Raw genomic sequence first — 27,963 nt, 5'->3', positions numbered from 1 at the left:
GGGAATAACATGTTTTGTCGTTCTTCTTCATATGTTGTTTGTTTGATGAAGAAGTTTAGTTACAGTTATTTTCATCATTCAGGAACAAGAATCATTATGAAGTTTTCATTTCCTTTTTCGGTCACAGTTATTTTCATCAGTATTTTCATCATTCAGGAACATGAATCATTATGAAGTTTTCATTTCCTTTTTTCGGTCGTAGGTGGTGGAGGATATGGTGGCGTGCCGGTGGTGGAATTATTTAGAAAATGGGTGTGAATTTCGTTTGCTTGATGGGTGCATTTAGTATGGATAGTTTCATCAAGTTTAAGATACTATATCGACTAGGTCCGAGTTATCGAGTCAACTACAATTTTCGCTCTCTTCGGATCCATTTTTTCTCTTCCTCTAACAAAAATCCTATTTCATTAATCTAGCCTAGTAGCATAGTATTTCATTGGAAGAACCTTTAATTTAAATAAAACGAAATGCATTTAATAAAAATAAAAATTAGAATCCGAAGTATAAGCTTCCTTAGCTGCCTGCCAGGTTCGCTGCATCATTTGCCTATATTGGAACACGACTACATTTCCATTTAACAAAGTTTGCTGATAAAATCCAAGACGACAGACCAAACTTTAATTCAAGGTAAAGTACGCACACATTCCACAGTAAATATAAACCTATAGTTTTCAAACCCCATTTTTTTTATCGTTAAGCTCTTTAACTTTTTCCCTACACTCGGTTTCTGCATCATTCTTTCCATGGTGGAAGTGATTAGCAGCCTTCTTAAAGAAACAGATAGATCCCTCCCAATTGCTCTGATTCTCGTACCACTCACCAGTAACCTAAAAACACAAAAGTACGTTAAAATTATACATACCTTATAAATTATTACAAACATAATCTCTTATAGTATTAAAATTATATATATTATGTATTATTGAAACTTCACCTTACAAAACCTAGCAGCTTGATCAAACATCTTTAATGTTTCGAACTGCCTCACTGCCTTCTCCAAGCATGATATAGCCTTATCATTATCTGTTAAGAAATGTCACGAATTGGACGTTATAAAGATTGAAGTTCGGTGTTTTTTGTTCTACATATGTAATTCTTCTTATATATGGTGGTTTAGTACTTCATACATGATTTAAATGTTGAAAAATCAGTAAAGCAAGCATTGAAATAGTTGCGTAAGATTCGTATATTAAAACATAAAACACAGGTTATGTATAGATGTAAAATTTTGAAGTAAATTATATCCAAGAGATAATTTACTAACCATCAACAGATTTGTAGTGGTATGCTGCCTGGACATAAGCCAAAGCAGCAAAATGCTTGTCTGACGATTCAGACCCACATTTAGCCACTTTAAGCAACCGACATTCAGCCACTTTGAGAAAAGCCTCTGCTGCTTCAACCCCTATATTACAACATTTGTAATCATGCTTAACGATGGAGCTAGCATAAATTCCAACATACTCAAATAGAAAGATAATACTAGTAAACTTAAGCAATCGTAATTTTAAGAATGCTTTGATTAAAACATGATCACTACTAGATATACAATTTTTTTTTTGACCCTTTCACATTGGGAGAAAATGAAGACTTACATAAATTAAGGCTCTCGTAATGAAGACCTGCATTCTGATAGAAGTCAGCAGCTTTTGCAAACGAGCGGTTAATCATTTTTTTCGCAGCGTCTTCCATGAATTTTTTTGCTTCCACGATATCTCCCATGATTATTCTGGAATACTGCAAAAGAATTAGTTTAAAGAATACGGAATTATATTATCGTTTGTAGAATGATAATGCACAGTACTATCAACAAATGGTAACACAAACACATATTCGAGGGGACATGGACAACAACTGAAAAGATAAAACTCATAACGTGAGTGACAACATAAACATGTTGTGCTCAAGAACATAATGTAGTGACAACCGAAGGTTTATCTATTTTTCGCATCTTGACGTGCCTCCTCGGCACATGGTTATCAATAATAACCCCTTTTTTCAAACAAAATAAAAGAAAAGAAAAGTAGGGATTCAGATTAAGAATCCCTTCCACTATGTTGAACATATAATCATATCGAGATCTCGACTATTTTCAACAAAATGTAATAATTAATGAACTAATCAAGCATGGAGATACGGACTTTCGCCTCTAGATCAAGTATAACCCTGAATGGGTAATCAAGCAAAAATCATAACCTTTTGCGAAACTATCTTTGGTGATAAAGTCACCTTACAATGCACATAAATTTTAACAATATAATGAGAGCAAGAAAATACCAAAATGAACACAAAAATATGAACAAACAGACGAAGTGAAAGATGGCATACCTGAAATGCTGAGTACTTTTAACCCGTTGAAGAAGTAAAATCCGAAACATCCACCATACACACAAAGATTACAGAAAACAAAGTTAGGAAATCAAACACAAGAAAAAAAATGCATACAAGATAAAATCAAACAAAGAATCAAACACAAGAACAGATAAAATCATAGAGAAACTCAGTAAATCTTAGAATTCTTCTTACAAAGAATTAAGAAAAAGAAGAATTAAAGTCACCTTTTTATAAATAAAAACCAGTGAAAGAACTAATTACCAAAATCTATTGGGTTTTAGTTGAAACTGTTGAGCTGAAACGGTAAGAAATTACCTTAGAATGTAAAAATGTAATTAATAGTAAACAACTAGAATGAAGATAGAAAAAAACCCTTTGTTGTGAATTTCTACTAGGCACACAAATAACTCCCGAAAATGGAAAGATGAAGAGCTTTCCACTACCATGTAATTTATACATGCTCATGCATGCATTATTTGCCTTCTAAATCAAAACAACATGACACACAACTCATTCTTTTTTATGGTTCCCTCATTCCTATCGGTTTAGATCGTACACATTCACATTGTTTGATGTCTAGATTTGTTATCAAATTTTGAAAAGTTTCTGACTTTACCTCCTTGAAAAAAATTATTGATTGGCCCCCTAAATTATTTAATATTAGCAGCTGAGTCCAATTTTATGCATCCTTTAAAACCCGAGTGTGCGTTCCGGCTCATTCTATTGGACAAAGTTATCGGTGGAAAACCAAAAAACCTATTTTTTAATACTGCCTTTTTAATAAAAGTAATTTATTCATCTCTTCACCTTTATCGTTTAAGTTGAGTTCGTCTTCTTCGCATACAGTAGATTGAGGGAGTTGATCTTCATTACATCCAAACACAATTTTCATATTTTTTCTTTAACCTGGTTCATCAGTATTATATGGATGTTCTCATTTTCGAAACATAAAGAACAGTGCAAAGTATAAGGAATTAGATGATGAACAATAACCACAACAGCTAAAAGCTTAAGAAATCAATCTAAGAACCAAAATCAAAGAAACCACAACAGGTTCTTATATATGACGTTGTGCATGGTTTAACATATATATGAACCTGCAAGTTTCATACTGTAAAAAGTTTTGTCAGCTCATGAATCATGAATCTTATTTAAATCAAACGCCAATGGACTCCAATTCAAATAGCAAGATCTTATAAATCAACCTAAAAAAGCAGAACTAAAATACCTGCACAGCATCATCATTAAAAACTTTGTCGACAAATGAGTATCATTTCAAAAAAGGTCCAAAAACCTGCAACATAGAAACATGGGTATCAGTTCAACAAAGATTAAAATTGGTTTGCATGGTATATTAACTCAATTGCAGAAAAAACTAAAGGAGGTAACAAGTCGTCTGTCAGTAATTTACAAAAAGAAAATGAATGCAATTTATTCGAAAAACTTCAGAAAATCTCTTGTATTATGGCAACTCCTCCAGTGGCGAGGAGCAGGAAACAACGAGTTCTAATGACGAGGGTGCATCTACGTCTGTTTGTCCAAATCTTTTAGCTGAGCTAACATAGGCTTGTTAATCTGTTATAAGTCCTGTTTATATGGAGATAATGAAGCAGAAATTTTCTGGTGAAACTCAGATTTTATTAGCCGATTGCCTTAAGACTAATAGCTAACAAATTCAGTCTTTTTAAGTTTCTGATCAGCATAGCACCTTTCTTGCTTGGCAGTTTACACTAACCTGTTCGTACAGACCGATGTAAGTACCCTACCTAACGTAAAAGAAGTACTAGAATATTAATAATGCTCCTGATAGAACATAGATTCCACAGTACTAAAGTACTCACAATACTGTTCATTTAACAAGAGTGCACTGAAAACCGAATTCAACATCTTAAAAAAGGACCATTTCTACTTTTACCAGAAAATCTATGTTCTCTTCCACATGTTTTGTAGGTAGGACAAGATTACTATCAGAGTACAACACAAAGTTTAACTTAATCTACTGCAATCACTCCTAGTTTGAAGTACATTTGTCAGTGAAAGCTTCAAAAATGCAGAAGCAAAGACTTGGGGAAAGCAGTTTAAACCGCAATTTTACTGGATAACAACTCAAAAGCCAGCTTAAAGCTAACAAAAAAACGAGAAGGCAGCAAAAACCAAACGTTACATGAAAAAGCAAAAAAAAAAAAAAATGCAAACAGTCAGGAGAGAAGTTTACTTCCTGTAACAGTGGTAATGCTGAATATCAGTCAGAGACTTACAAGCATTCACCACAGGTTTTGAATCAGATTTAAGAATGAAGCGACTGCAACTCAAAGAGACAGCTCATTCAATTGCAAATACTGCAACCATCACTCTGAGATCCCACCAGTGATAGTCCCTAAAACCTGACAAAGATGATCCTTGTAATGACACCAAAACCAGCACCATCACAAAAAAAACATCACCTAACCTCAGTTTCAGCATGTAACATATTCAACAAAGATAGGAACCTGCAACAGATTGAATATTTCATAGATTTTATAATTATACTGAGTCGCCAGAAGAGGGAATGGCAGTGCTATGGGACATGCAAGTAGAACAATCATATTTCAGATGAGTTTATTTAATGAATCTGATGATTGTCTAAGCAAAATCTCAATAAAATAATGAGATTAAACTTTCAATTGGACAGTAACCAACAATCATAATTTCAATAATTTGTTCGACCAAAACTGAGAAAGCGAACTATTAAACAAGAAAGTAACCTCTGAAATTTTCAAAACATTTAACAAAACTCAGTTTAGAAATACCGATGATAAAAACGAAAAGGTGAACAATGAAACAAATGTATTAGGTAGATTTGGATGAACTTAAAGACCCTGGGTATTAGTTGTAATGCTAATTCTTTCGCCCTTAGTCTCCCCTTTGCTGCTTCTACCTTAAACACCCAAAAAACCAATATATAAACACACTAGAGAATGAAATACTAAAACCAAAGTTCATAATGTAAAAAAAAGAAAAACTGAGACTTTATCTTTAAATCCACTAAGACGTTTACAACATAGCCTTTCTTTCAGAAGTAGCAGAAGAAGAAACAAGATTAGCAATCGCATAGCTAGACGATTCAATAGCCCCAGTTTTTCTGCTTTACTATCATTGAGATGTCACTATTTTCCTCCTAATTTGGATTTAGACATTTCATGTTTTGTCAGCAACATAAAGTGAGAATCTAACAAATGGGATTATATGAATAAATGTGTGTCAATCAAAGACCTATTTTGAAGTAACCACATATTAGATCATATTTTAAGATACAACAAATAATGGATGCGTGTATTTACCATTGAAAATATAAGTTAGAACTTAGATGACATCACCGATTTGTTAAATCGTGTTCAGGGTAAGACTGAACGGTAGAAAATATCTCCAGATTAATAACTCAAGTTTAGCTTCAGCAGATCAGGATGATACATCAAAAATAATTACGAAACAAGATGGTCACTACAGCATGGTTTTCATCAATACTGAACCAGCCATTAATATCTAACAAAATAAAAGAAAATAACCCATGGACTTTTTAAAAACTCAATGAGTTAGACCACATACCTTAATGTCACGAACTCCATGAGAACTACCAGCAATCTTTGGCCGAAATGCATTCTGATTACGCTCTTAATTAGCTTCCATAGCCTCTTGCCTTGAGGGATTGGGATGACCGGCATATCCATCTTGTAAGAGAATTCTTTGTTCCAAGGGTACAAATTCAGCACTAACCAAAACCAGTGATCTATACAATTTGAATTAGAGTACCATGTTATTTGGGTTGTTAGAAAGATTTCAGGTCAAGTTTGAATTAGAGTACCAAAATCAGAACTCAGAACTCAGCGCTTTTAGCAAAATAATGAGAAGGACAAGTGACTAAGCTTTGTTCTTTAATGTGACAACTACTTGACAAGTTCTACGGATGATCACCCTGACATAAGAAATAAACAACGTGAGAAGACTGAGAACTTACCCAACAGCTACTGCGAGTTATTTAACAACTGACTTAAGTGCATTGTTCTTCAGGTCCTCTTCTTCCGCATAAGGTGGTCCCTTTCCTGTTTTCTGCAAGCAATCATATCTTAACTCAAAGCCACAAATCTCAAAATAACAAGTACTCCTAACAATCACAGAACTTCACAATCCAGCTAGTCTTAATAATGAACCATTGGAAGTTTGATGTACCTTCATTATGGGATAAATCTGTGTAATCGTTAAACCCTGGCTAACTCGACTTAGAGTATCATTCTTATCGTGTGCTTCTTGGTTCCCTCTCCTCATGTTTTTAAACCTATCCTGCCAATCCTGCTTTCCCCCTAACTGCACAACATACCCAAAAATGCAACGATTCACTAATTGCACCTAACAAATATGGAAGAAACTTTTTAACAACGCAGCGAAATTTCAAATCAAATCATACCCATAATCTGAAAACTCCAATCATCAAATCTCTATTCAGCCATGAAAAATATGCGGATCATAAAGAGACCTAGCTTATATTGATTTTAAACCGATTCACATGAATCCAATCAAATTATAATTCACATAGTTAATAAAGAAACACAGATCTTCATACCCCAAAATCAGTGTACGATTAAAGGAAGAAAGATTAATCGATATATCATCATTTTCTCCATCTTCAAAAATCTCTGAAAAATCAATAACTAAGAGAAAATCTAAAAATTACCAGATAGGTCTTTTTATGGTTGATTAACCACTCAGAGAGGTATTGTTTTTTGATTTTGTTGAGAAAAAAATACTCTACTTCTTCTGTATTGATATTTTGGTGGTGAACGATGGAAGTGGTGAAGTTCTGTTCATGGGTTTTCTCAGAGGGTTCGAGATTGGAAAGAGAAAAGGGATAAACAAAGGGGAAGGAATACGATAAGATGCAGTTAAGGTTTTGACTCCGAGGGAAAAGAAATATTACTGAAATTTTAGGGGGAAATAGTGCGCCAAAACTTCGTTGTTCCCGCCCATGGAGATCGCAATTTCCCCTCCTTTGTATAAGATGGTAAATGGGTAATTTGTAAGAGTTTTTGTATTTGCATTCCTATTCATTCGATTAAAAATTCTGATTTTTTATTGGTCGGATAAACACCATACAGATTGTATTTTCTATGATTTAAAATTTTAAAATTACATTTGTCAAATCAATTTCCTAAAATAATAATTCCATAAGAGACAAAATTGATAGTTATGTGATCTAAGGTTGTGATTCTTAAATGTCGATGTAATCCGTCGATGAGTTATAATAAATGATTGAGTACCTAATAAGATTGGGTGAGACCGGATGAAGATCGTAACCAAGTTTGTACTAGAATAAAAATGTAAATATTTAAGGTTGTGATTTCTTACATGTCGATGTAATCCGTCGATGAGTTATAATAAATGATTGATTTTCCATTAAGATTGGGTGAGATCGGATGAACATCGTAACGAAGTTTGTACTAGAATAAAAATGTAAATATTTAAGCATCAAATGAGATTGGGCGATCTTATGACAAAATCCGAAGTCCAAAGTTGATGAACATCGGGCGCAATTGAGTGAGATTAAAGTGAATATGATCCGGCGAAATTGAGTAAAATTGGATTCAATTAGATAATGCAATCTAATTCCAACTTAACTCAGATTCCTTGGTTGTTTTTATTTTTTATACCAAAAGAAATATGTTTAAACTAAGCAACACTTGCAAGAAGTTGTTCTTCCAATAATCTGAAGCTAATAATGCTGGGTGGATCAGTAATCGAATCCTTAAATTTGTGGATAATTAGTCAAAATAAGCGTTATCCAGTTATCATCAGATAAAGATGAGTACTATTTGATTGAACTAGATGGGATTAGGTGGAAAATCGGTCATACTGAGTATCGTCTAGTGATTTTGAGTATGTTTTGATGGAACATATATAGAAAAATGGAGTAAATTTTAATTAAATTTGTGGATAATCAGCTAAAGTAAGTGTTATCCAATGATTGTGAAAAAAAGTGAGTATGGTTTGAACAAAATGGAATGATGTGGATAATCTATCAAATCGAGTATGAGTATGATCAAGGATTTTAAGAATGATTTGATGGATTTGGGAAAAATCTAGTAAAACTGGGTTAAATTATTGAATAATTAGTCAGAGTAAGCGTAATCCAGTGATTGCTGAAGAAAATGAGTATGACCGGATTGAATTAAATGGAATCAGGTGGATAAATCGGTTAAACTGAGTATTATCTAATGATTTTGAGTATAGTTTGATGGAATGAAGTAAAGTTGAGTAAAATTGGATAAATTTGTGAATAATCAGAAAAAGTAAGCGTTATAGATAATCGGTTATAGTGAGTATAATCTAGTGATTTTGAATACGATTTGATAAAGTGACGTAAATTAGATTAAATTTATGGATAACCAGTCAAGAAAACGTTATCTAATGATATGTAAATCGGATCAAATTTGATGATAATAAGTGTGTAATCCGGTTATTATGATAATTAGATTGAATTAGGTGGACGATCTGTCATAATGGGTATAAGTTAGTGATTTTAAAATATGATTTGATGGAATTAAGTAAAATTGAGTAATATTTGTTTAGATGTATGGATAATCACTCAAAATAAATGTTATCTAATGATTGAGAGAGAAACATTGGATGAAATTAGGTAGGTAGTACTGGTACCTATCATATTGAATATGATCTAGCGATGATGAATATGTTCTGACAGAAAAAATTATGATTTGTCAAAATCGAAACTCTTAATCTCCCAATTTGAACAAAAAACTGTATCGTGACTTCATTGATTAATTAAAATGCATATTGGAAATAAAAATGTACTTGTCTGAACAAAAATCAGCTTCACGTCCTCTCTAAATAGTTGAAATGTATATCATTTTCGAAATTTATATCGCGTTGAAAATGAGATAACAACTTTCGAGTCTATTCTCATTCTCCGGACTCACTCTCACCTAAATGACTTAGATCAGGCTGGTTACAAAAGAGTGATGCCACGTCGACACAAAATATTAGCGGGGGATTAGCAGGGGTTGGGCATTAACCACCATAGGTTCCATATAATATGTCTCTTACGGTATTTTTCACAAGATTTTGTCTGGACTAGGAATTATTGGGTTACAAACCTAAATATATATTGCGAAATTAACACATGAAAAAATGTGTATATCCATTGAAAAGCACGAGAAGTGATGAAACATGTCAAATGCTCAAGTAAAAATCATTTGATCCGTATGGATGATATAGAACCTAAATTACCAAGATTGCTAATAGGAGGGACTGGTTTTGCTTGGAAGTGTACCAAATGCTAATAAGACAAAACATAATTTGCCTTGGGATTGGTACACCCCCAAGCAAATTGGTACCCCATTAGCAACCTTGAAAACTACGTCCAGAAGTTCTAAAATCCTTACGACTTTAACCCTCCCTGAGATGTACCGTCCATCACTTCCCAGTTCCCATCAATATTCCGTCGGCCTCAATTTTGTCCTTTCTTCTCTCCCCGAATCTCAAATCTCGCTGGGACTCGATCGCTACACCAAAAAAAAACAAGAAAAGAAAAACCTAATCCAAAGAGACACCATCGGTATCACTTTGTTTCCGTTAATCTCTCTACCATCACCACATTCTCTCCGTCTCATTCTCTCGGAACTCATGCTTGCGGAAGGAACAAAATTGGGTTTATCTCGGAGGTTTTCAGTAATGTTTATGCGAAATTTGTTGCTTTACAACAGGAAGAAGACGAGCTATTGGCTATACCTTGTTTTTTGAGGTTGTGTTTCTGCTGAAAACAACTCAATCCAGCAAGATGAGTCGCTTAATTAAGACCCTAGAAAAATTAATTTCATGAAACTTTTTTTTTTTTTTTTTTTTTTTTATGTTCAGATCTTTGAAACTCATATTGTGATTGTTTGTTTTTATCATTTAGGTTGAGAGAAGCTTGATCTTAGCTTTTGAAGTGGTGGTTGGTTCTGTCGGTAGTGTTAGTGGTGGTACGCTTTGTTCATCCTATGATTGTGAAGGGAGCAAACTAGTTGAAATGATAAACCCATATCTTAGATTTCTTTGTTCTTGTGTTTTCTTTGTCTTCATTTGTTAAAGAAATTGAAAGGAATGTTTTTTTTTCTTTTCTGATTTTGGTTGATAATGGAAATTTGAAAGGGTGAAAGCTTTTAGTAATCCCTATTTCGTATTACCTTTCGAACATATGCAGTATATGAAAAAAATTGTTGTGTGATATGACACACTTCCCACATGGCTTGACAGCTAAACTATAGGTATGAAGTTTGAGCCTAGGAAATAGGTTTACCAACTTAATGTTGAATTTGGAAGAGCGGCATTTGTTGATTTGCTCCTGCTCTTGCTTTTAAATTTGCTATTTATAATAAATTTTGAGAGAGATGTTTTGTCTCTTTACAGGAAGACTTATACTAACCCTCAAGTGGAAGCTGATGATGAAAGACATGGATCCTACTGTATGTTTTTTTTAGTTCTTTTGATTATTACTTTAGTTGATGTTTTTAATATACCTAGGTTTTTATGTTCATAACTATTTCTCTGAATTACTTTTTTGGCTGTTTTTTTTCTGTAGCAATTTCATAAACATATGCTCAAGCGAATGAAATATATTCAAATGTACAATGACTATTGGTTGGTGGTGCACACATCGAAAGAGTTTGAAGCTTGGTCGGCTAGTAAGTCAATTCCACACACCACAAATGTTTTTCTTTAGCAGTTGTTTATGATATCATCTAAATCCTTAATGTTTTTCTTTTTCCAAGAAAAATTGAGCATAAGGAAACATAGTCCAAGCAGTTCTTTGGTGGTGTTTGCAGAAAAGGATCATTGTCGTCTCATGGAGCTGAACTCGATAATGACACCCCACAAGGAAGGAAACAAATTGCATTTTCTGTCTTGCCTGTTGAGCTCTGATAACTGTCACACTAGTTTGGATTGAAAGCAATAAAGGTTGAGAATTGAGTTTTTGAATCCACACTGCATAAATATTTTTGTTGATCCGAATCTTTTTTGTTGGCACATTTAACCGTATAGGAATAACTTTCCCACTGGAAGCACACTTATAACCATAATCAAGGTTAAATTTTTACGGTGATCTCAATTTTCTTAAAGTACTTGTTGTTGTTGCTATTCCTCCTTTTTTTATTGTTGCAATTCACAACCATTTCCTAATTTTTAGTTTCTCATAGAGTTGGAAACTGACTGATTGATGGCTCATATGTTTGATTTTTGTAGGTCTTGGCTGTAGCATCTTTTAACAAATGCAGGAGTGCAAGAAATGCAGTTGCAAGAGTGGCTTGTAGCCTAACTATGCAACCAAAAGGCTCAACTGATTGTCTAATTAAAGTTTCTTAACAGAGCATTAACTAACAAACATGCTCATCCAGTACTAGAGTGCACCTTAAAACATATATAACGGTAAAAATAGTCTTCGGAGTCCCTTTCAGTTTTAATATTTGCTTTTACAGTCATATTTTGTTCCATTTGCGAGAAGGAATGCTATGTTGGTTGCTTGAGGGACCATGTGCATCATGTGTGATATGAGGGTAAGTCATATTTGTTCTTCAATTGTCAAAGCACCTCTAGTTCTGATTTAGGCGTATCTTAAAACTTACTGCTTTCTGGAACACAGGAATTACCAAAGGTGTGATGGCTTTGCAATGATGACTACTGTATACTCATTTGAATTGTGGGCTATCAGTATGGCCTAACTTCAATAGGGATATAAATGTTGTAATGTTTGTAATTGAAGTACATCCCTGAGAGACAGAGTTTGCAGCTGATTGTTCGATTGTGATTTCTGATAATCTTGAGGTTATTGAAGGAACGCGTTGGTCGTATGTTTGATAGTTAGGATGGATTGATGCTTTTCTGAGCACCGTAGTCAATGCCCTACGTTGATAGTGAAGGTGCCAGCTTCAACGTTAATTCTCACACTGCCGCAAAAGATTATTTCATATGTTGGTCCCGTGGTTTAATGTATTCTAATTTAGTGTTTTTATATTTGAATTGGCGGGTTCGAGTCTTCGTTTTAGTCTCGTTTCTGTTTGATATGTATACTGTAAAGTTTTGGTGTTATGCCATTAATAAAGTGAAACTTTCGAGCAATATATTTATTTAAATATTCTCTTTTCATTTTGGTTTCTGGGTATAATAGTGAATTTATGCTTTCTGGGTATATGATAGTGAATGTATCGCCAGGAAGCTAAATGTTATCCGTGACTATAAGTCCTCAATTTGCCATGTTAAGATGAATTTGTGTGTCTAAATGATAGCAATGACCATGGTTTCAATAATTCATGTGGCTTTAGGGAAAGTTATAGCCACGTCGATACCATATACTATGTCTATAAGGAATCTATCGTCATGGTTTAGCTGATTTCTCGTGTCCTAAAGGTAAACAATAGCCACGACTAAAAATATTTGTGTCTTTAAGAAGTTTATCACTATGGTGCTACAAATTTAATGTGACTATAACGGATGAATTGGTCATGATAAAACAAATTTTGCGTGTCTAATTGATAAGAAAAGCCATGATTAAAATGAAATCATATTGAAATGTGGCGTTAAGTTAAACTACAGCCATATTGAATTTGAAATTCATGTGGCGTTAAGGTACACTATAGCCGTGCTCAAATCAAACAGTGTGTCTAAAGGGATCTTATGGCCACGGAAATGGGGAAAATGCTTAATTATCAAAAAAAAGGATGGGTACATATAGACACGGTTAGAGGATTATGGCCATGGTGAATCATACGCAATAGTCACTCGAAATATATGTATCCATAGAGGTATCCAGTTGTCACGGCACCTGATGCCACATTTCTGGAGTGAAAAAAATCCATAGCCAAAAGCCTATGGATACGGTTATTAAGTGTGGCCAATGCAAAAGTTTGTACTAGTGATTAAATCAAGTTACATTTACCAAGTGAGTTATGGAAGATTAAAGGCAAAACCTTTCATTTCCTCATCTTTCTCTTTCTTTTCCTTTCCTTTCCTCATCTTTCTCTAATAATTTATACGGAATACCTGGTAACGCTAATCCATCGTACGTTGATCATCTTTGGGGAAATGATAATATCTTAAGAAGGTCATGGTTTCTATTTCTTGACCTTATCCTTAATGAGTTGTTAATTCAGTGGATGCAATAGTGATGGTTACTGTTTCACTTTCATAGATAGAGAGAGGACCAAGTTCCTAGGATATTAGTATTAGCCTTAGATCTCGACTGTCCATCAAAGAGGAGATATATTAGGAATCTGACTCCTTATATAAACCAAGTTATAGATATTTAACAATATCCTAGTTATGACAAAGATTCTCACATGTGCCCAATAAAGATAATTAATCTCATAAGAAATTATCTTATATTCTCCCACTAGTCCATGTGATTATCTAGTAATGGTTAACTATAGGATTCATTAGGCGCGCGTAATTGCTAAATATAACACATTAGTGGTTAATGTAATACCTTGGTTAAACAAGCTACTCATGCGAGTCATAGCGGTTGCACGTTGTCTTGTTATCAACATGTTCCCTTCCATATACCACAACATAAACAACTTACTTAACTAGGCTTTTAAGAGGAGTATCATAATGGTCTAGTGATGTCTTCAAACGAAAGATTATTTCTGTTAACATTCATCCATCCACATAAGTGTATACTAAACATGGATACAAAATATATTCATAATTGCAATAATAAGAGCACAATAAGTATTCAAAAATAAGCACATAAACTAGTTGAATTCAATAATTAGTTATTCCCACAGACCTAAGTTTTACACTTTTCTTAAGAGGTCTTAAAAGGTAACTGTTCGGTAAGTGCATTTCCAAAAACAATTGTGCTTAACGGTAAATAAACAACTTATTATTCTGAAATTCATAATTCACATATGGATACTCAAGGTTCATGTCATTTGTTCCCTTTGCATTGTGCTTTAATGCTGTGAAGTTAAGACGATAAATTTCAGCAAAATAGAGACAAACTTAAATCTCTAAGTCTCGCAGTCATATACAAACTCAATTGTGGAGCTAATCTTAAGAGATTTTTCCTTTATAGAATCCGCACATCCAACAAAATTGTAGTATGAAAACCCAGTCAACCCTAATTAGGTTGAGTAACTAACTGTAAGATATAAGTCAAGATAAGTAGCTCAAAATCTTGATAGCTTCGGCATAATTTGTTCTTCGATTCCATAGCTATATGCTAGCATACCAACAACTCATTATATGTTCCATTTCAGAGACAGAATGAAGATTAAATTTGTATCTTCATTCCGATATGAAACAAAATTTGCTATGTATGTTATTATCTCAAAAAATTCTTCGAATATTCGATATACGCTTTACACGAGGGCTTTTAGTAATCCATACGATATATGACTATCACATGGTAAGATTCATTGACATCCTTTATTTCGAATCATAAGAGATATGCATAAAGTCAAGATCACTACTCGTAGGTAGTAAGTCTTAACATAAAATACCAAGAGTATGAACTTCTCCCACTGATCTTGAGGTATATGCATCGATCAGTAATAAATTCATATAAAACCAGATAACATTAATGGTCTTTTTGAATTTTAGATTATGCAGATGTTGTAATATTAAGATTGCGGTAAATAAGGATTCGTTGCTCGGACTTGTAAAGATTTAAAAATTAAGATATATACAGAATATATGTCACAAGATCAAGAGGAACCAGGACTCAGGATTCCAATGTGTTTCATATTCAAGTGGCTCAGAAAATAATCCTAGGCGATTATAGCTCAAAATAAAACAAGTATTAACTCTATCTTTGCCAAATTAGATTTCATAAAATATTACTTGTATATTATAAGCATGGCACATCAAGAATCCCAAGGACTAAGCATGTTCCATCAAACAAAATCATAAGTAATTAATTGAAATCATAAATCAATTAAAATCGGTGCAAAAAGTGAATTAAGAATTATTTAAATAACCACATGGCTGAAAAACAGCTTCCTCCATCATCCCAGTATTGGGGTTTAGCTACTCATAATAATCATGTTCTCAAAATACATACTTGATGCTCAAAATATGATTAAAAGAGTGAAAAATATAAAACAGTGAAACTACGACCCTCTATAAGCGTCAGAAAATAACGATACCAGAGAACTGCAGTAAAATAACGACACTCCGATGCTGCTGAAAATAAGTCTGCCCTGGAGAGTCTGTTCTTCGTATTCTTCGAGCTTTGTTATTGGCAGCAGCAGCAGCAGGTACACTTCCTGCAACTCCTCCTGCGCCTCTCTGCTAGCCTCCCAATCGACCCCTAACTCTTGATCAACCTTCTCTGACATAAAACCAACTATTTATAGGCTTTAAATCCCCTTGAAACTCGATCAAACCCCTTGGAAATCTCCATTATTCTTTACGGGTTGTTTGAAGAATAATCTTCTTCTTGTTGCGTTACAGGCTGTTTCTAGATATTATATCGTCTCAAATATCTTCCAGGACTTTTACTCAACTGTTTTGATGTATATTCCCACGCAAGATATCCCATAAATCTCTCAAACTAATCTCAAACCCTAAACAGAAACCGTGTCACTGTCTTGACTTTGTGTGGATTTTCTGACTTATCCAGCCCAATTAGATGGGTCTAATCGCTTCTAACAGGTCCCTTATGTCTTGTAGAGTCCGTGGGTACCAAATTTTCCCATTGAATCGCCTCCTAGGTCGCTCAAATCCTTGATCCAAAACTGTTGACGCTGCTGCCTTTTTTTTTCTTGCCAAAATCCAGTTTTGAAACTTTGAAGATGACCTCCCCCTATCCAGTTCCGGTGTCCCTTTAGTACATGCCCTGAAATGGGGTGCTCCTTAGTAATTAGGTTACCCCTTATCCAAAGTGAGAGTCTGTATAGTAATTTTCTCCCACGAGCGCAAAAACCACTTTTTAGCCAATTTCGCTGCAAAAGCTTATTTCTCCAAAAACACCTACAAAGACATAAAATAACCAAATAAGTACAAAATCGAGCACTAACAATATAAACAATTGGGACAAATTAGACACATAAATGCGTCTATCAAATACCCCCAAACTTATTATTTGCTAGTCCTCGAGCAAATCTAATCTAAAATAAAATGACTACACTTAGCACGTGCAGTAAGCCGTTAAACCACTAGGTGGCCCTAGTGGCGGAGTGTTGTCTCCGGGGGGTTTACCAGAGGTGTACCCACAAAACCTTAATACTCCAGAGCTTAGCTATCTACGCAGAACCTTGGAAGGCACTAAATAATCTCCTTGGTTGGCATACTTATTGACTACAGGAAGAAGTACACTGATGCGAAATTCCAATTGCTGTATACGAGTTTGCACTCAAGCATACTAAAATTCATATAAAGTGACAGAGCTCTACTCAGATAGTTGCACTATGGACATCATATTCGGAGTCAAAACTAATCACATGGATAGATCAAGAAGATAGATATAGAAAAACATGTATGGTTTTGATGTTTACTAAGTGAACGGCGTTTCCCATATCTGTCTGAAGGCCTCCGCCAAAATGAACCTATCCTAATGGATTGAGATACTAGTCTGACTAATATCAACATACTGGCATATACAAGGGTACCAGTGGTCGATAACTTAACTCTAGGTCAACACAACTGGCATATACAAGGGTACCAGTGGTCGACTTTATTGAATTTATTCCTTTTGGTCAAATGGTCTGGTCTCAATTTCTTTCTTCTTTCATTTTTTTTTTCTACTTTTTGGTAACTACCATTTTTTTTTCATCTTTTTTTTTTCATCTCTTTTTCTTTTTCAACTTTTTTTTTTCATGGTATCTCAATCACTCTAATTCACCCTAGCATTGGTAACAACTTGAATCGTGGGCCCCACCTATCACTTATAGAACATAGTTTAAAAACAAAATAAAATAAAAATAGAAGTGAAAAGGACTCAACGAGATATGGTGAAACTATCATGTTATTTCTAACACCTGAGCTCTGTGCTTTTATGAATAGACTCTTTAGATGTTTCCATCTAATCAGATTGGTTCCTCAAACTCCTACAATCAAAATGCTTCCATCCACTTAGATTGGTTAGTGCCATCCTAAATAAGCATAAATTTCTAGGCTATGGAGTTTATTTATTCATACTGCAACTAAAAAGTTTCTCCCATACCCCCAAACTTAAACCTAACATTGTCCTCAATGTTCTAAAGATGAAATTAAAAGCATGAACAAGGAGAAATTGTTACCATTTGAAGTGAAAGAGTTACGGAAGGATATTACCTGGTTGCATGAGATTGGGTTACCTCCCAAGAAGTGCTAAGTTTAAAGTCTTCAGCCATACTAAGAAAAGGATTAGTCAACTCGAACCGTATAACAGTAGCCGGAATAACTGTGGGTCTTTAACACCAAAAAGAGCTGACAAAAGGAAACTGCAGTGAACCAAGAAAATGTACAAGACTAGCATGCCCTTACCTAGTTTCCTGATTAAGATATCTATATCTAATTGTGGTTCAGGTTCAGGTTCTATAAAAGGGTCTAAATATATTTCTTTAGGCTGCAACTCCTCAAAATTGAGATCCGAATTATTAGGTCCTAGAGTCTGTAAATACTTAAATAAGAACTTAGAAGCACAAAATAATAACCTAAATAATTGAGGATCCTCTAAGTCAATCAGGTTTGACTTACATAATTGACCACAGTGAGAGTAGCGGTCATTCTTAAGAAAATGTGTCGATTCTAATATCCTAAAGTAATTAGGTTTAGTCTCAGAACTTAATAATTGACACATTTGAAATTTATACGTTCCCACAATTGTTTGAAAAATATTTGGTGGGAAAACAAAGTCGATCTTAGTATCATAGCCTGGTCTAACCACATCAACCAGAGGATGGGTTCTAACGACTGAACTTCTTCCTGGACATCATTAGGCTCGGGAAAACGAGTATAAAGGTAATCTTGTAGAATGGTTGAGGCACAGATATTAAGTCCTAAGTGTGGGGACTTTCTGAGAGTTAAAGGTAAGGCACTAGGGAAGTGATAATCACCCCCAAACTTAGAGTTTTCAGTGTCTCTAGATAGACCTCTAATTATTTCTTGAATTCCCGTATCTTCAGAGTCCTTAAAATATTCAAGAGATTCTTCTAAGTTATTATCAGGTAGTGCATCTTTACTCATCTCTACGGGTCTATCTTCTTCTTCCAAGACTATTGTTTCTAAGTCGCTAGACTCTAAAACAGTATTTTCGAAATGAACCCGTTCCTCTAAACCACTATCGGCTTCGTAATCAAAAGGAAAAACTACATCGTCTAAAACGGTGGTATCCCTAATCAAATCCTCGTCCTTTTGAATAGGTGAATAATCATAAAAATTATTTGGATTTGAGCTAGAAATAATATAATCACTATACAGCTCAATTGGATTACTATATTCCTGATCACTATGCCTACATATTTCAGATTCTTCATCACTATTATCCTCATCATCATAATAGTACGAAGATGATTGAACCTTATCTAAATAAGTAGTGTTACCAATTATAACCTCGTTATCTTGATTATGTGAAAAAGTATCTTCATTCTCAAGGGTATTATTGGATACACTATATTGGCAATTCAAGTTATTTCGAGCAATACGTTCGTTCGTCTCTAACTCAAGTCTACGTGTCGACTCAGCTATCCTCTCAAGGGTCTTGTTATAGTCTTGAAAGTGGTAGTAAAAGTTCGTTGCTCGGACTTGTAAATATTTAAAAATAAAAATATATACACATTATTTGTCACAATGGGCGAGAGGTACTAGGACTAAAGATTCGGCCATTTTTCATTTTCAATTGGTTCAGAAATTAATTCTAGGCAATTAATTTAAAACAAAATGAATATTAACTCTATTCTTTGCCAAAGTAGATTTTATAAAATATTACTTGTATTTCTTAAGCATGGCATATCAAAAATCCCTAGGACTAAGCATAAACCATCAAATGTAATCACAAATAATTAATTAAAATCTTAATTCAATTAAAATTGGTGCAAAAAGTAAATATAGAATTAAATAAAATTACCCCAAGTATGAAGTTTGGCCTCCTCCGTCGTCCCAGTGTTGGGTTTTAGCTCATCATAGTAAAAATGCTCTCAAAATAATTATTTATTGCTCAAAAAGTTGTTTACAAATGATAAAAATGAGTAAAACAATTGAACAGAAAAATCGCAACAGAAATAACTGTTGCAAAGGCGCTGTTCAGCTGTTACAAAAAGAACGATAAATGATAACTGCTGTTGTACGAAGAACTACGACCCACGAGTGTGCGTCTTAGACACTGTTGATAAACGACTGCTTCTGCGAGTCCGTTCTTCGTGTTCTTCATCTTCATCAATGGCAGCATCAGAGAGAAATCATGGTTCTCGATCTGCAGCGTTCCTTCTCTCCTCCCAACTCTCGACCCCTCTTCTTAGAAACCAGGGAAACCTATTTATACTCAACAGGGAGAATAAATCATGCGCAATAACTCCAAAAATCCTGTCATCACTCGGCAGTGAAAGAAAATATTCTCGAGTATTTTTTTTTCGATTTTCTTCCCTTGCACGCGTCTTTAGATGTCGACACTATCCCAACATGGTCGTATAGTATCCTGAGAGAATATCTACCATTATCTTCTCTCATATCTTTCCTTTTATCATACGTAACTGCCAAAACAGAACCCATATTCCCGTCTCTCTGCTTAGCTCATTCCGGCTATTCTAGCCCAAGTTCATCGATCAAAACAGACTTACCAGGCCTGTTAACTCCATTCAAGACTAACCCAATGGTTTCCAGCTATTGAATCTCGTTAAAACAGCCCAAGAATTCAAGTCAAAAATCTGTTCGCTGTGTGCAATTTTTTCCCGCCAATTTGCATGATTTGAATTTTGAAGATGGTTGTCCCCTATCCTCTGATGGGGTGCCAATAGCAATTGGGGCTGAAATAAAATTATTGGGGTGGAAACATCCAAAACTTGGGTGCCTTTAGTAATTTTTCTTGGATGTTTTCCGCACCTTTTCGAGGTTCCTCCGGGGTATTTCTGGGGTACTTCCGGTCCACTTCTGGGGCGCTTCCGGTGCATTATCCTGGGGTGTAAAACACTACTTTTCGAGCTCATTTCGCCGCAAAGGCTTATTTCTCTAAAAACATCTACAAAAACACAAAATAACACAATAAGTACTTAATCGAGTCTAACAATACAGATATTGAGAACAAAATAGACACATAAATGCGTCTATCAAATACCCCCAAACTTATTATTTGCTAGTCCTCGAGCAAATTTTATTCTTGAAAAGTGACCGAGTTAAATAACTTCTTGAGGGACTCTTCTAAAGGAGGAATAGGAACAGAGGGATCATAAAAAGGACTCATTTTCAATAGTTTGATTGTATCCTCTAGAGACGAAGAACTAGTACTATAATCTTCTTGCTCGTAAGACCGATGCACATGCGGATAGTAATTGGGCTCACCATGGTATGACCCAAAACCTTGAAAAGGTTGGCGTGCCCAACCACTATTCACACTATGATCATAAAAAGAGTAATGTCCATGTTGCTCGGTTGGATAATCATTGTATTGGCTGTACCAGTTCGACATCCTAACTGCAGGGAAATTCTAAACAAGCACAAAGAAGGATGACTCGACCACAACAAGCCTATTTTATCTAGCAAACAAAAAGCATGATGGATCCCTTAGATTGTTTCTAGACCAACTTCTATTCTTTCGAGAAGGAATTCGTTAAAATCTGAGCAAACCTTTCTGGAATCAATCCGAGTTAAAGTAAGTTTAATTGAGGCGAGGGAGTTCAGTGGAGCCTTGATACCCAAGGCCTCACCGGCATTACAAGGCGGCGCAGTCATGCATTCAACTCACAGAAACCATCATGAACTTCGAAGTATGCTTAAAAGAGTAACCAATATTTTTCGAATAACTTTCCTATTAAGCTCGTTACCCTATCGGTCTCGTTCTAGTCAGTATTTTAAGCTTAGGTTCGCGTAGGTTACGTGTTCCTAAGGCGGGCAAGAAGGAAACGGTGATGAAATCCAAGTCCTTATCTTGATTTGGCAAGGCCTTGCCCTTTACTAGAAAATTAAATCTGATTTCAGGTCCTCAACATATATGCATACAAAATCATCCAGTAAACCCGCTGACATGGTATTCACGGGTGTTTAGAATTCTTACCTCCCGTTCCAGACGGGGGATGAACCGTTGAGGTCGACTCGGGCCACCGACTCCAATGTCAGTGTACGAACCCGAGGGGCCGAGACAGTATCATAACTGTCGTCCTTCCCTGTGCAGTTTATATTTAAACCAACCCTTCCTTAGGGTTTGAAAAATAAAGTCCAATGTTCAATGTCCGAAAGAAAAGAAAAAAAAAATGTCCAAAAATAAAAATCTTAATTACAGTTTCTAAAAAATAATATACAAAATCTTCTCCTTCACTCCTTTTGGATTCCTTCTTTATTTCCTTCTTTAGCATCGCTTTTCTTTTCATCACTTTCTCTCTTTTTCTTTAGCTCAGCTCCAAATCTGAAAGCAAACAATAAATACCAAAACGCATAAAAAAGAACAAAAAAAATTAAAAAAAAAAACTAAAAACAAATCTATACACAAGTCCGCGTTAGCGGCGCCAAAAATTGATCGAATTTTTATAGTGGTAAATAGAGTTGTCGTTCACTCAGACTTAATGAGATTGTTTTTAAGAATTAATAAACTAAAATAAAAGAAAAATATATATACAAAATATTGTCACAAGATGAAGAGAGTTACTTGGAATCGGGATTCCACCAATTCTCACATTCATGCAGTTCAACTATTAATTCCGGAAAATTAAAGCTCATCAATTAACAAACATCGACTCTAAATCTTTGCCAAGGTAGATTTTATAAAGAATTATATGTAAATCACAAGCATGACACATCGAAAGTACCTAACACTAAGCATGCGACATCAAACGAAATCACAAATAATCAAGAAAAATCATAAATCAATTATAATAGTGCAAATAGTCATAAAGGAATTAAATAGAATTACCACATGGGTGAAAAACAGCTTCCTCCGTCATCCCAGTGATGGGTTCTAGCTCCGCATATTGAAAAAACGCTCAAAATTCATTTTTATTGCTCAAAGGGTGTTTACAAAGATGAAAATGGAGATGAAATAATAAAACCGGGTTTGTAACACTTATATTTGTTACAAACTCAATAGTTACAGAGAACGATAAAAGCTAGATATGGTAGGCACTGTAGAAATTACGACTGTTCTAAACTGCAGCTAAATGTGCTTCTTATGTTCTTCGTTTGTTCTTCATCAGCAACAAACTAACCTCTGCAACTCTGATTTTTCCGGCTCTCTAATGTCCTAAACTGCTCCCAATTCTCTCCATAACCTTTCTCTAACATCCCAGAACTTTTTATATACTCGACAGGAGAAGAAAATCATCTCTAATAACGCCGAAAATATTCTTCATGCAGGCCATAACTCGGGAATATTTTCTTCCCTGATTTTTTTCTTGACGTGTTTACAGCTTATGAAATTTCCTTATATAAATTCTACACACTCCTTTAGATAACTAGTGGCATCCAAACACGATCAGAACACGTCAAACTTGCTGAAATCACGTGAATATCTCTTACAGTGTGTGTGTTGCTATGATTTCTTCTTGCGATTTATCTAGTCACTTTTACTTGACAAAATAAACCATACCCTGCCTATTTATCTCAATCAAGTGTTCCCGATGAATATCAGCCATTGAATCTCTGTAATACGTCACCAAAATCTTGAACGGAATTTTCTAAGTTTTGTTGCCATGTCTTCCCGCCAAAACTGATATTTCAAATAAGGAAGATGGGTGTTGTGGACAAAATTGGGCTATATATAGCCGTGGGTGACACTTAGAAAAAATAGGGGGTCCGTATAACAAATGTCCTCCGGGGTGCTCCTAGCAACTTTGCGAGCCGAATTTTCCAACAATATTTTTTTCCCAAAAAATACCTACAAACACACAAAACACCATAATAAGTACGAAATCGAGTACTAACAATACGGAACATTGAGGACAAATTAGACACAAAAAAGTGTATATCAGGTGTGTGATTACCCATGTAAACTTAGACAACAAATATTAGTACATTTTCAAAGAGGTTGTAAATAACTTAACTACGGTTGCATTCTGTCACTGCCTTTTTTAAAGACCACTTACACTTTTATTCTAACATTATCTCATATTTGGGCGCTTTTTTTCTTTATAACCTAAATAGCAACGGATTTAAAGTTAATATTTTGGGAATATGTTACTCTTACAATGCTCTACCTACCTTTAAAAATGGGTACATTCTGAAATACCAAACCTCACAATCTACTGATATTAATTTCAATAGTTGAAAATTCGTTGATTTTCAACAACTGATTTTTTACAGGAGTAGATGGTGGTGTTATGCGTTTCGAACTGTGCTGATTGTTTGTAGGAACATAAAATAAACATATCTCCAAAACATTAACTTCAAATTAGTTACCTTTAAGATTTTATGAGATAGTATGAGAATAGTAGTGTGAGCGGATCTTTTCTTTTTAAAACATTGTTGTGTTAGAAGCCGAAGAGCCGTACCAAAACCGAATAAGCTGGACCAAAGACAGAAATAATGAAATCCAGAACCGCTTGCATAGGGGTACATGTACCGGTTTCAAGGGAATGTAATTCACAGGGGTACAAGTACCGGTTCTAAGGAATGAAAGGTATTGGACCAAAGAGATAAGGAATGAAAGGTACCGGATGGAAAAGACGAATGATAGATATATGAATCCCAGCCATCGATACTAGGTATTCATAGCATTTTATCTATCAAACAAAACTCATTCATTCATTGCAGTTCATTCACTCGTTTTTTCTTTCCCAGTGCGACTACGATGTGGTCGAGACACATACTTAAAGTATCTGGTCCATATTTATATGCTGACATGTTTTATAAAGTAGATTTTTTTTTTAAAACAGTTTTGTTACCTAACTGTTTGTCTTTATTTTGTTGTTAACTTCCTACGTTTTTCAAAAAGTAAAAGCAATTATGGGGATTTAGAGAGGGCATGTTTTTAAGTATATAGTGTCAAAATATAAAGATGGTACACATACAAAATGTATGTGACCCGATCACATCTTAGACGGAGGGTTTCTTTCCTGCCCCTTCTTATTTTTTCTCAATTGAAGTCAGAAGAACAACAATTATCCAAAAACTGAGTTTTGTATCTCTCCTCCCTCTTAGCATAACCATTTTCTCTAGAAAATTATCCAAAAACTATCTTCTTTTGGCATAAGATATGTGTACATTGAAACTCATATGTGAAAAGTCATAATATGTTGAATCAATTTTATGTGTACATGAGTTGTGTTTAGCATAACATATGTTTTTCAGGTGTCCAACTTTTCTTTTGGCACGCATTAGTTAAAACCGATTCAACCTTTTTCTGGTAAAAATTGCTTTTGTTGTTGTTCTTTTGTTTTTGAAAGAGGATGACGACACACAGGGGGATAGTTTGTATTTGAACTTGTGCATAACGATATATCTTTCTGGGGAGATATGGCTGCGGAAATTGAGCTAACTATTTTATTTGTTAGTTAATCGTTTTCCTGTTTAAGAAAAGCCTGTTTATATTGCATATATTTTTCTTTTGCTTAACAAAATTTCTGTACAATTGATGTTTTCCATATGTTGTTTATGGATTGTTTATGTGATTCAATTGTTTTCGGTTAAGAAAAACTGTATCAATTTATTTGACTTGTTTGATATCTTCTTTATTGTTGGGCATCAAGAGTTTTTGCTTAACGAAATTTGGTGCAATTGCGGTGTTGTAATGTATATATTTATTTCAATTGCTTCCGGTTAAGAAAATAATTGTGCAAGTCAATCTATTTTGGTTTGCATCTACTGTTTATGGCTTAACAAAAATATGGGATCATTTGTTTAGTCCAATTGATTCCGGATAAGAGAAACTAAGTTAATTCTGATCTTAGTTATACTTATCAAATGGAGGATTTGGTTATTCAAGTCTAATCGAATGCCTTGACAAGAAAAACTAGTTAACTAACCTGGTGTTTGTCTTGTCCAAAGGGAAAGGTCTAAGTTATTTTCTGAATAATTAGAGCCTGATGAGTAAAATAAAGTTAATTCTGATCTTTATTTTGGTCTTGTCGAATGAACTGATTGTGTATGTGTTTGAATCGTAAACCAAAATTTTCGGTCAATTGGTTCAACAAGGGAATTAAGTATCTTAGTTGACTTGTTGGACTATAGGAAAAATTGCTTAGGGAAATTGTTTCCTTGATAACATATTGAAACTAAATTACTTTTGTAGTTTCGGTTTCAATATTGGTTATCTAAACTGGTATGTGAAACCTTTGTGCTTAGCTCTTATAGGTTGTATACAAGTCTTTTAGATTTGTAAGATCCTTTCGGTTTGTCCTTTATTTGCTCGAACCTTTGTCATTTTGTGACAAAAATGGGAGAAATATATGGAATAAACAAGTGATTTTTAATCACTAGGAAAGGAAAATAATTGTGCTTAAACGTTATATCTAACCAAAGAGTAAAGCATTGACACAGAGGGAGAAACTTATCATATTGTTGTGCAGTAATTCTTACTAAAAAGGGGAATACCAGAGATGTTTGGATTGAATATTTACCTAGCTTGCCTTTAGGAGGAGTAAAATCTTTAATTATTCAAATTTCAACAACGACATTTATTGATTGAATATGTGCAGGTTATTGTGCTATTGAAACTTGGAATCAAACGTATGTAGAATGAGTTATTATAATTCTTTTAGGTCCATATGTAATAAGAGTTCTGTCACTAAAATTGACAACGGGGGAGATTTTTAGAGCATTGAACTCACTAAGCGTTGGTATGTCAAAGATTGGTTGTCATATTTTAGTATCAAAACTCATCTAGAGTCGCTTGATTAAATACTAGAGTCAACTTCGGTTAGGTTAGACTAGAAATTCTAGGAATGTGGAGACATACAAGTATTACTCCGAACACCTGAAGAATGTGAAGAAGTAACGAACTACAACGACAACATCATCCTTCCACTTGAGATTAGTAATACTGACTTGAACTTGTTTCATTCCTAAGGTATCTTTCAAGTTGTGCATATTGGAAACATAACTGTGAAGCTGTATATACTGTACATATTGTATATAATACTCTAGTGATATGACAGGATCATAATCGTATGATCATAGTATTAAGGAATTAGACTAAGAAGTATAATGCTTATCTTTTGAACTTCGTAGATATGACATCGACATAATCTTGTATATAGTTTTATGATTATGCGTATGGGTTACGGTGAAGATTTCATCCAAGTAAACAGTATTTTACATTTGTTTAAAGGAAGTACATTCAAGAACTTGTTTCATGAATCGAAAGGGAAATCAATAGGTTTATTGGTCTGGCTATTCATTGCATATCTTTGGATGACCAATATGTGTAAGTTGGTAGAACCACTATTAACTCAGGTTATGTATCTTGGTCTAACCGATCATTATACTTAGACTTATGATTTGGTATGACCATTCCTGGTAATTGGTGTAACCGATCCAAAGTAATCACCATGAGATGGTATGATTGATCATTGTAATTGGTGTGACCGATCCTGGTAATTGGTGTGACCGATCTTAAGTGTGTGTGGCCGATCCTAGTGACTGATGTGACCGATCACAAGTAGATACCATGTTTAGGTTGAACTTATCCTAGTGATTGGTATAACCGATCCGAACCCATGTATGTGACTTGGTAGGTCGACCGATCAAAACTAATTAACCATTGTGACTTGGTACGACCGATCACATAGTAGTCTTGGAATACTGGTAGAACCAATTCTAAGCTTATGTGGAAGTGTGGTAGAACCGATTCCAAGATACAAATCCATGTAAATATGAAATAAGGATCTCCAGTGAAAATATGTCAACATACTTTGAACAACAGTAGTAATTCTATAATTTATTGTTCAAAGACATTCCTCGGTACTTGTTATGTACCTAGATATGCATAACAGGTTTGGATAGATAAATTGAGGTAAACCTTTCTTAATCCTGGCGGATCAAGCCTTCTGGTTCACAAGGAATGTAGCCTGAAGAACAAATGTTTTATTTGGATTAATAATTTGATAATTCCTAAAATCTAACGATTGTTACTAGCCCACGTGTGTATATCTAAACCACACGTTACAATTGATAATAACAACTAATAATAAGCTAAGGGCTACTGACTATTATACTAACACCTCCACTGAGTAAGATAAGGGCACTCCTCCCACCTACCGGGTACATGACATTCCATTCCCCTTGAAAACATCCTTGTCCTCAAGGATGGGAGTGAAACGAACCATCTTGAGAGTTGTAGAGTCATCACTGTCAGCACATTCGAGAGAAAAGCATGAGTAAACAGTAAGTATCCTGTGGTGCAGTAGAAAATTTTCTTCCAACGGGTTGGAAGTATAGTGGTTTTTGCTTGCTTGAACATGCAGCAGAAGCCCAGTAGCCACAACACCAGTAAATATCCTTGTTACGACCTTATACACTGCAATACCAAGCCCATCAATCATCTGA

At 34.6% G+C, this 27,963-nt stretch overlaps 2 protein-coding genes across 23 annotated transcripts; one reads left to right on the top strand and one right to left on the bottom strand.

The window, feature by feature from the left end:
• Positions 1-468: 468 nt before the first annotated feature.
• LOC113355215 (alpha-soluble NSF attachment protein 2-like) lies at positions 469-7,273 on the bottom strand. 17 transcript variants are annotated; one of them, XM_026598014.1, is made up of 11 exons: positions 6,776-7,273; positions 6,541-6,675; positions 6,329-6,420; positions 5,920-6,100; positions 4,550-5,251; positions 3,563-3,628; positions 2,329-2,343; positions 1,596-1,729; positions 1,265-1,405; positions 935-1,023; positions 469-827 (listed from the first exon to the last, which is right to left on the bottom strand). In XM_026598014.1, the coding sequence occupies exons 6-11, from the start codon at positions 3,577-3,579 to the stop codon at positions 672-674; spliced, it is 552 nt and encodes a 183-aa protein (XP_026453799.1). In that variant the 5' UTR covers positions 3,580-3,628; positions 4,550-5,251; positions 5,920-6,100; positions 6,329-6,420; positions 6,541-6,675; positions 6,776-7,273; the 3' UTR covers positions 469-671. The 17 variants fall into 17 exon arrangements, with proteins under 17 accessions (XP_026453799.1, XP_026453798.1, XP_026453805.1 ...); XM_026598013.1 differs by having other exon boundaries at positions 4,593-5,251; XM_026598020.1 differs by having other exon boundaries at positions 3,563-5,251; positions 6,776-6,782; positions 6,932-7,273.
• Positions 7,274-9,784: 2,511 nt separating this feature from the next.
• On the top strand, positions 9,785-12,481 carry LOC113355214. 6 transcript variants are annotated; one of them, XM_026598011.1, is made up of 7 exons: positions 9,785-10,111; positions 10,185-10,189; positions 10,280-10,343; positions 10,771-10,826; positions 10,943-11,045; positions 11,187-11,915; positions 12,002-12,481. In XM_026598011.1, the coding sequence occupies exons 1-6, from the start codon at positions 10,006-10,008 to the stop codon at positions 11,306-11,308; spliced, it is 456 nt and encodes a 151-aa protein (XP_026453796.1). In that variant the 5' UTR covers positions 9,785-10,005; the 3' UTR covers positions 11,309-11,915; positions 12,002-12,481. The 6 variants fall into 6 exon arrangements, 2 of the variants coding, with proteins under 2 accessions (XP_026453796.1, XP_026453795.1); XM_026598010.1 differs by having other exon boundaries at positions 11,133-11,915; XR_003362209.1 differs by lacking the exon at positions 10,185-10,189 and having other exon boundaries at positions 9,785-10,123; positions 11,133-11,915.
• The last annotated feature ends 15,482 nt before the right edge of the window (positions 12,482-27,963 follow it).

Source organism: Papaver somniferum, chromosome 3, assembly GCF_003573695.1.
Source record: "Papaver somniferum cultivar HN1 chromosome 3, ASM357369v1, whole genome shotgun sequence".
NCBI lineage: Eukaryota > Viridiplantae > Streptophyta > Magnoliopsida > Ranunculales > Papaveraceae > Papaver > Papaver somniferum.
The sequence above is the reverse complement of the archived record's forward strand: the minus strand, read 5'-3'. Positions and strand labels throughout refer to the sequence as shown.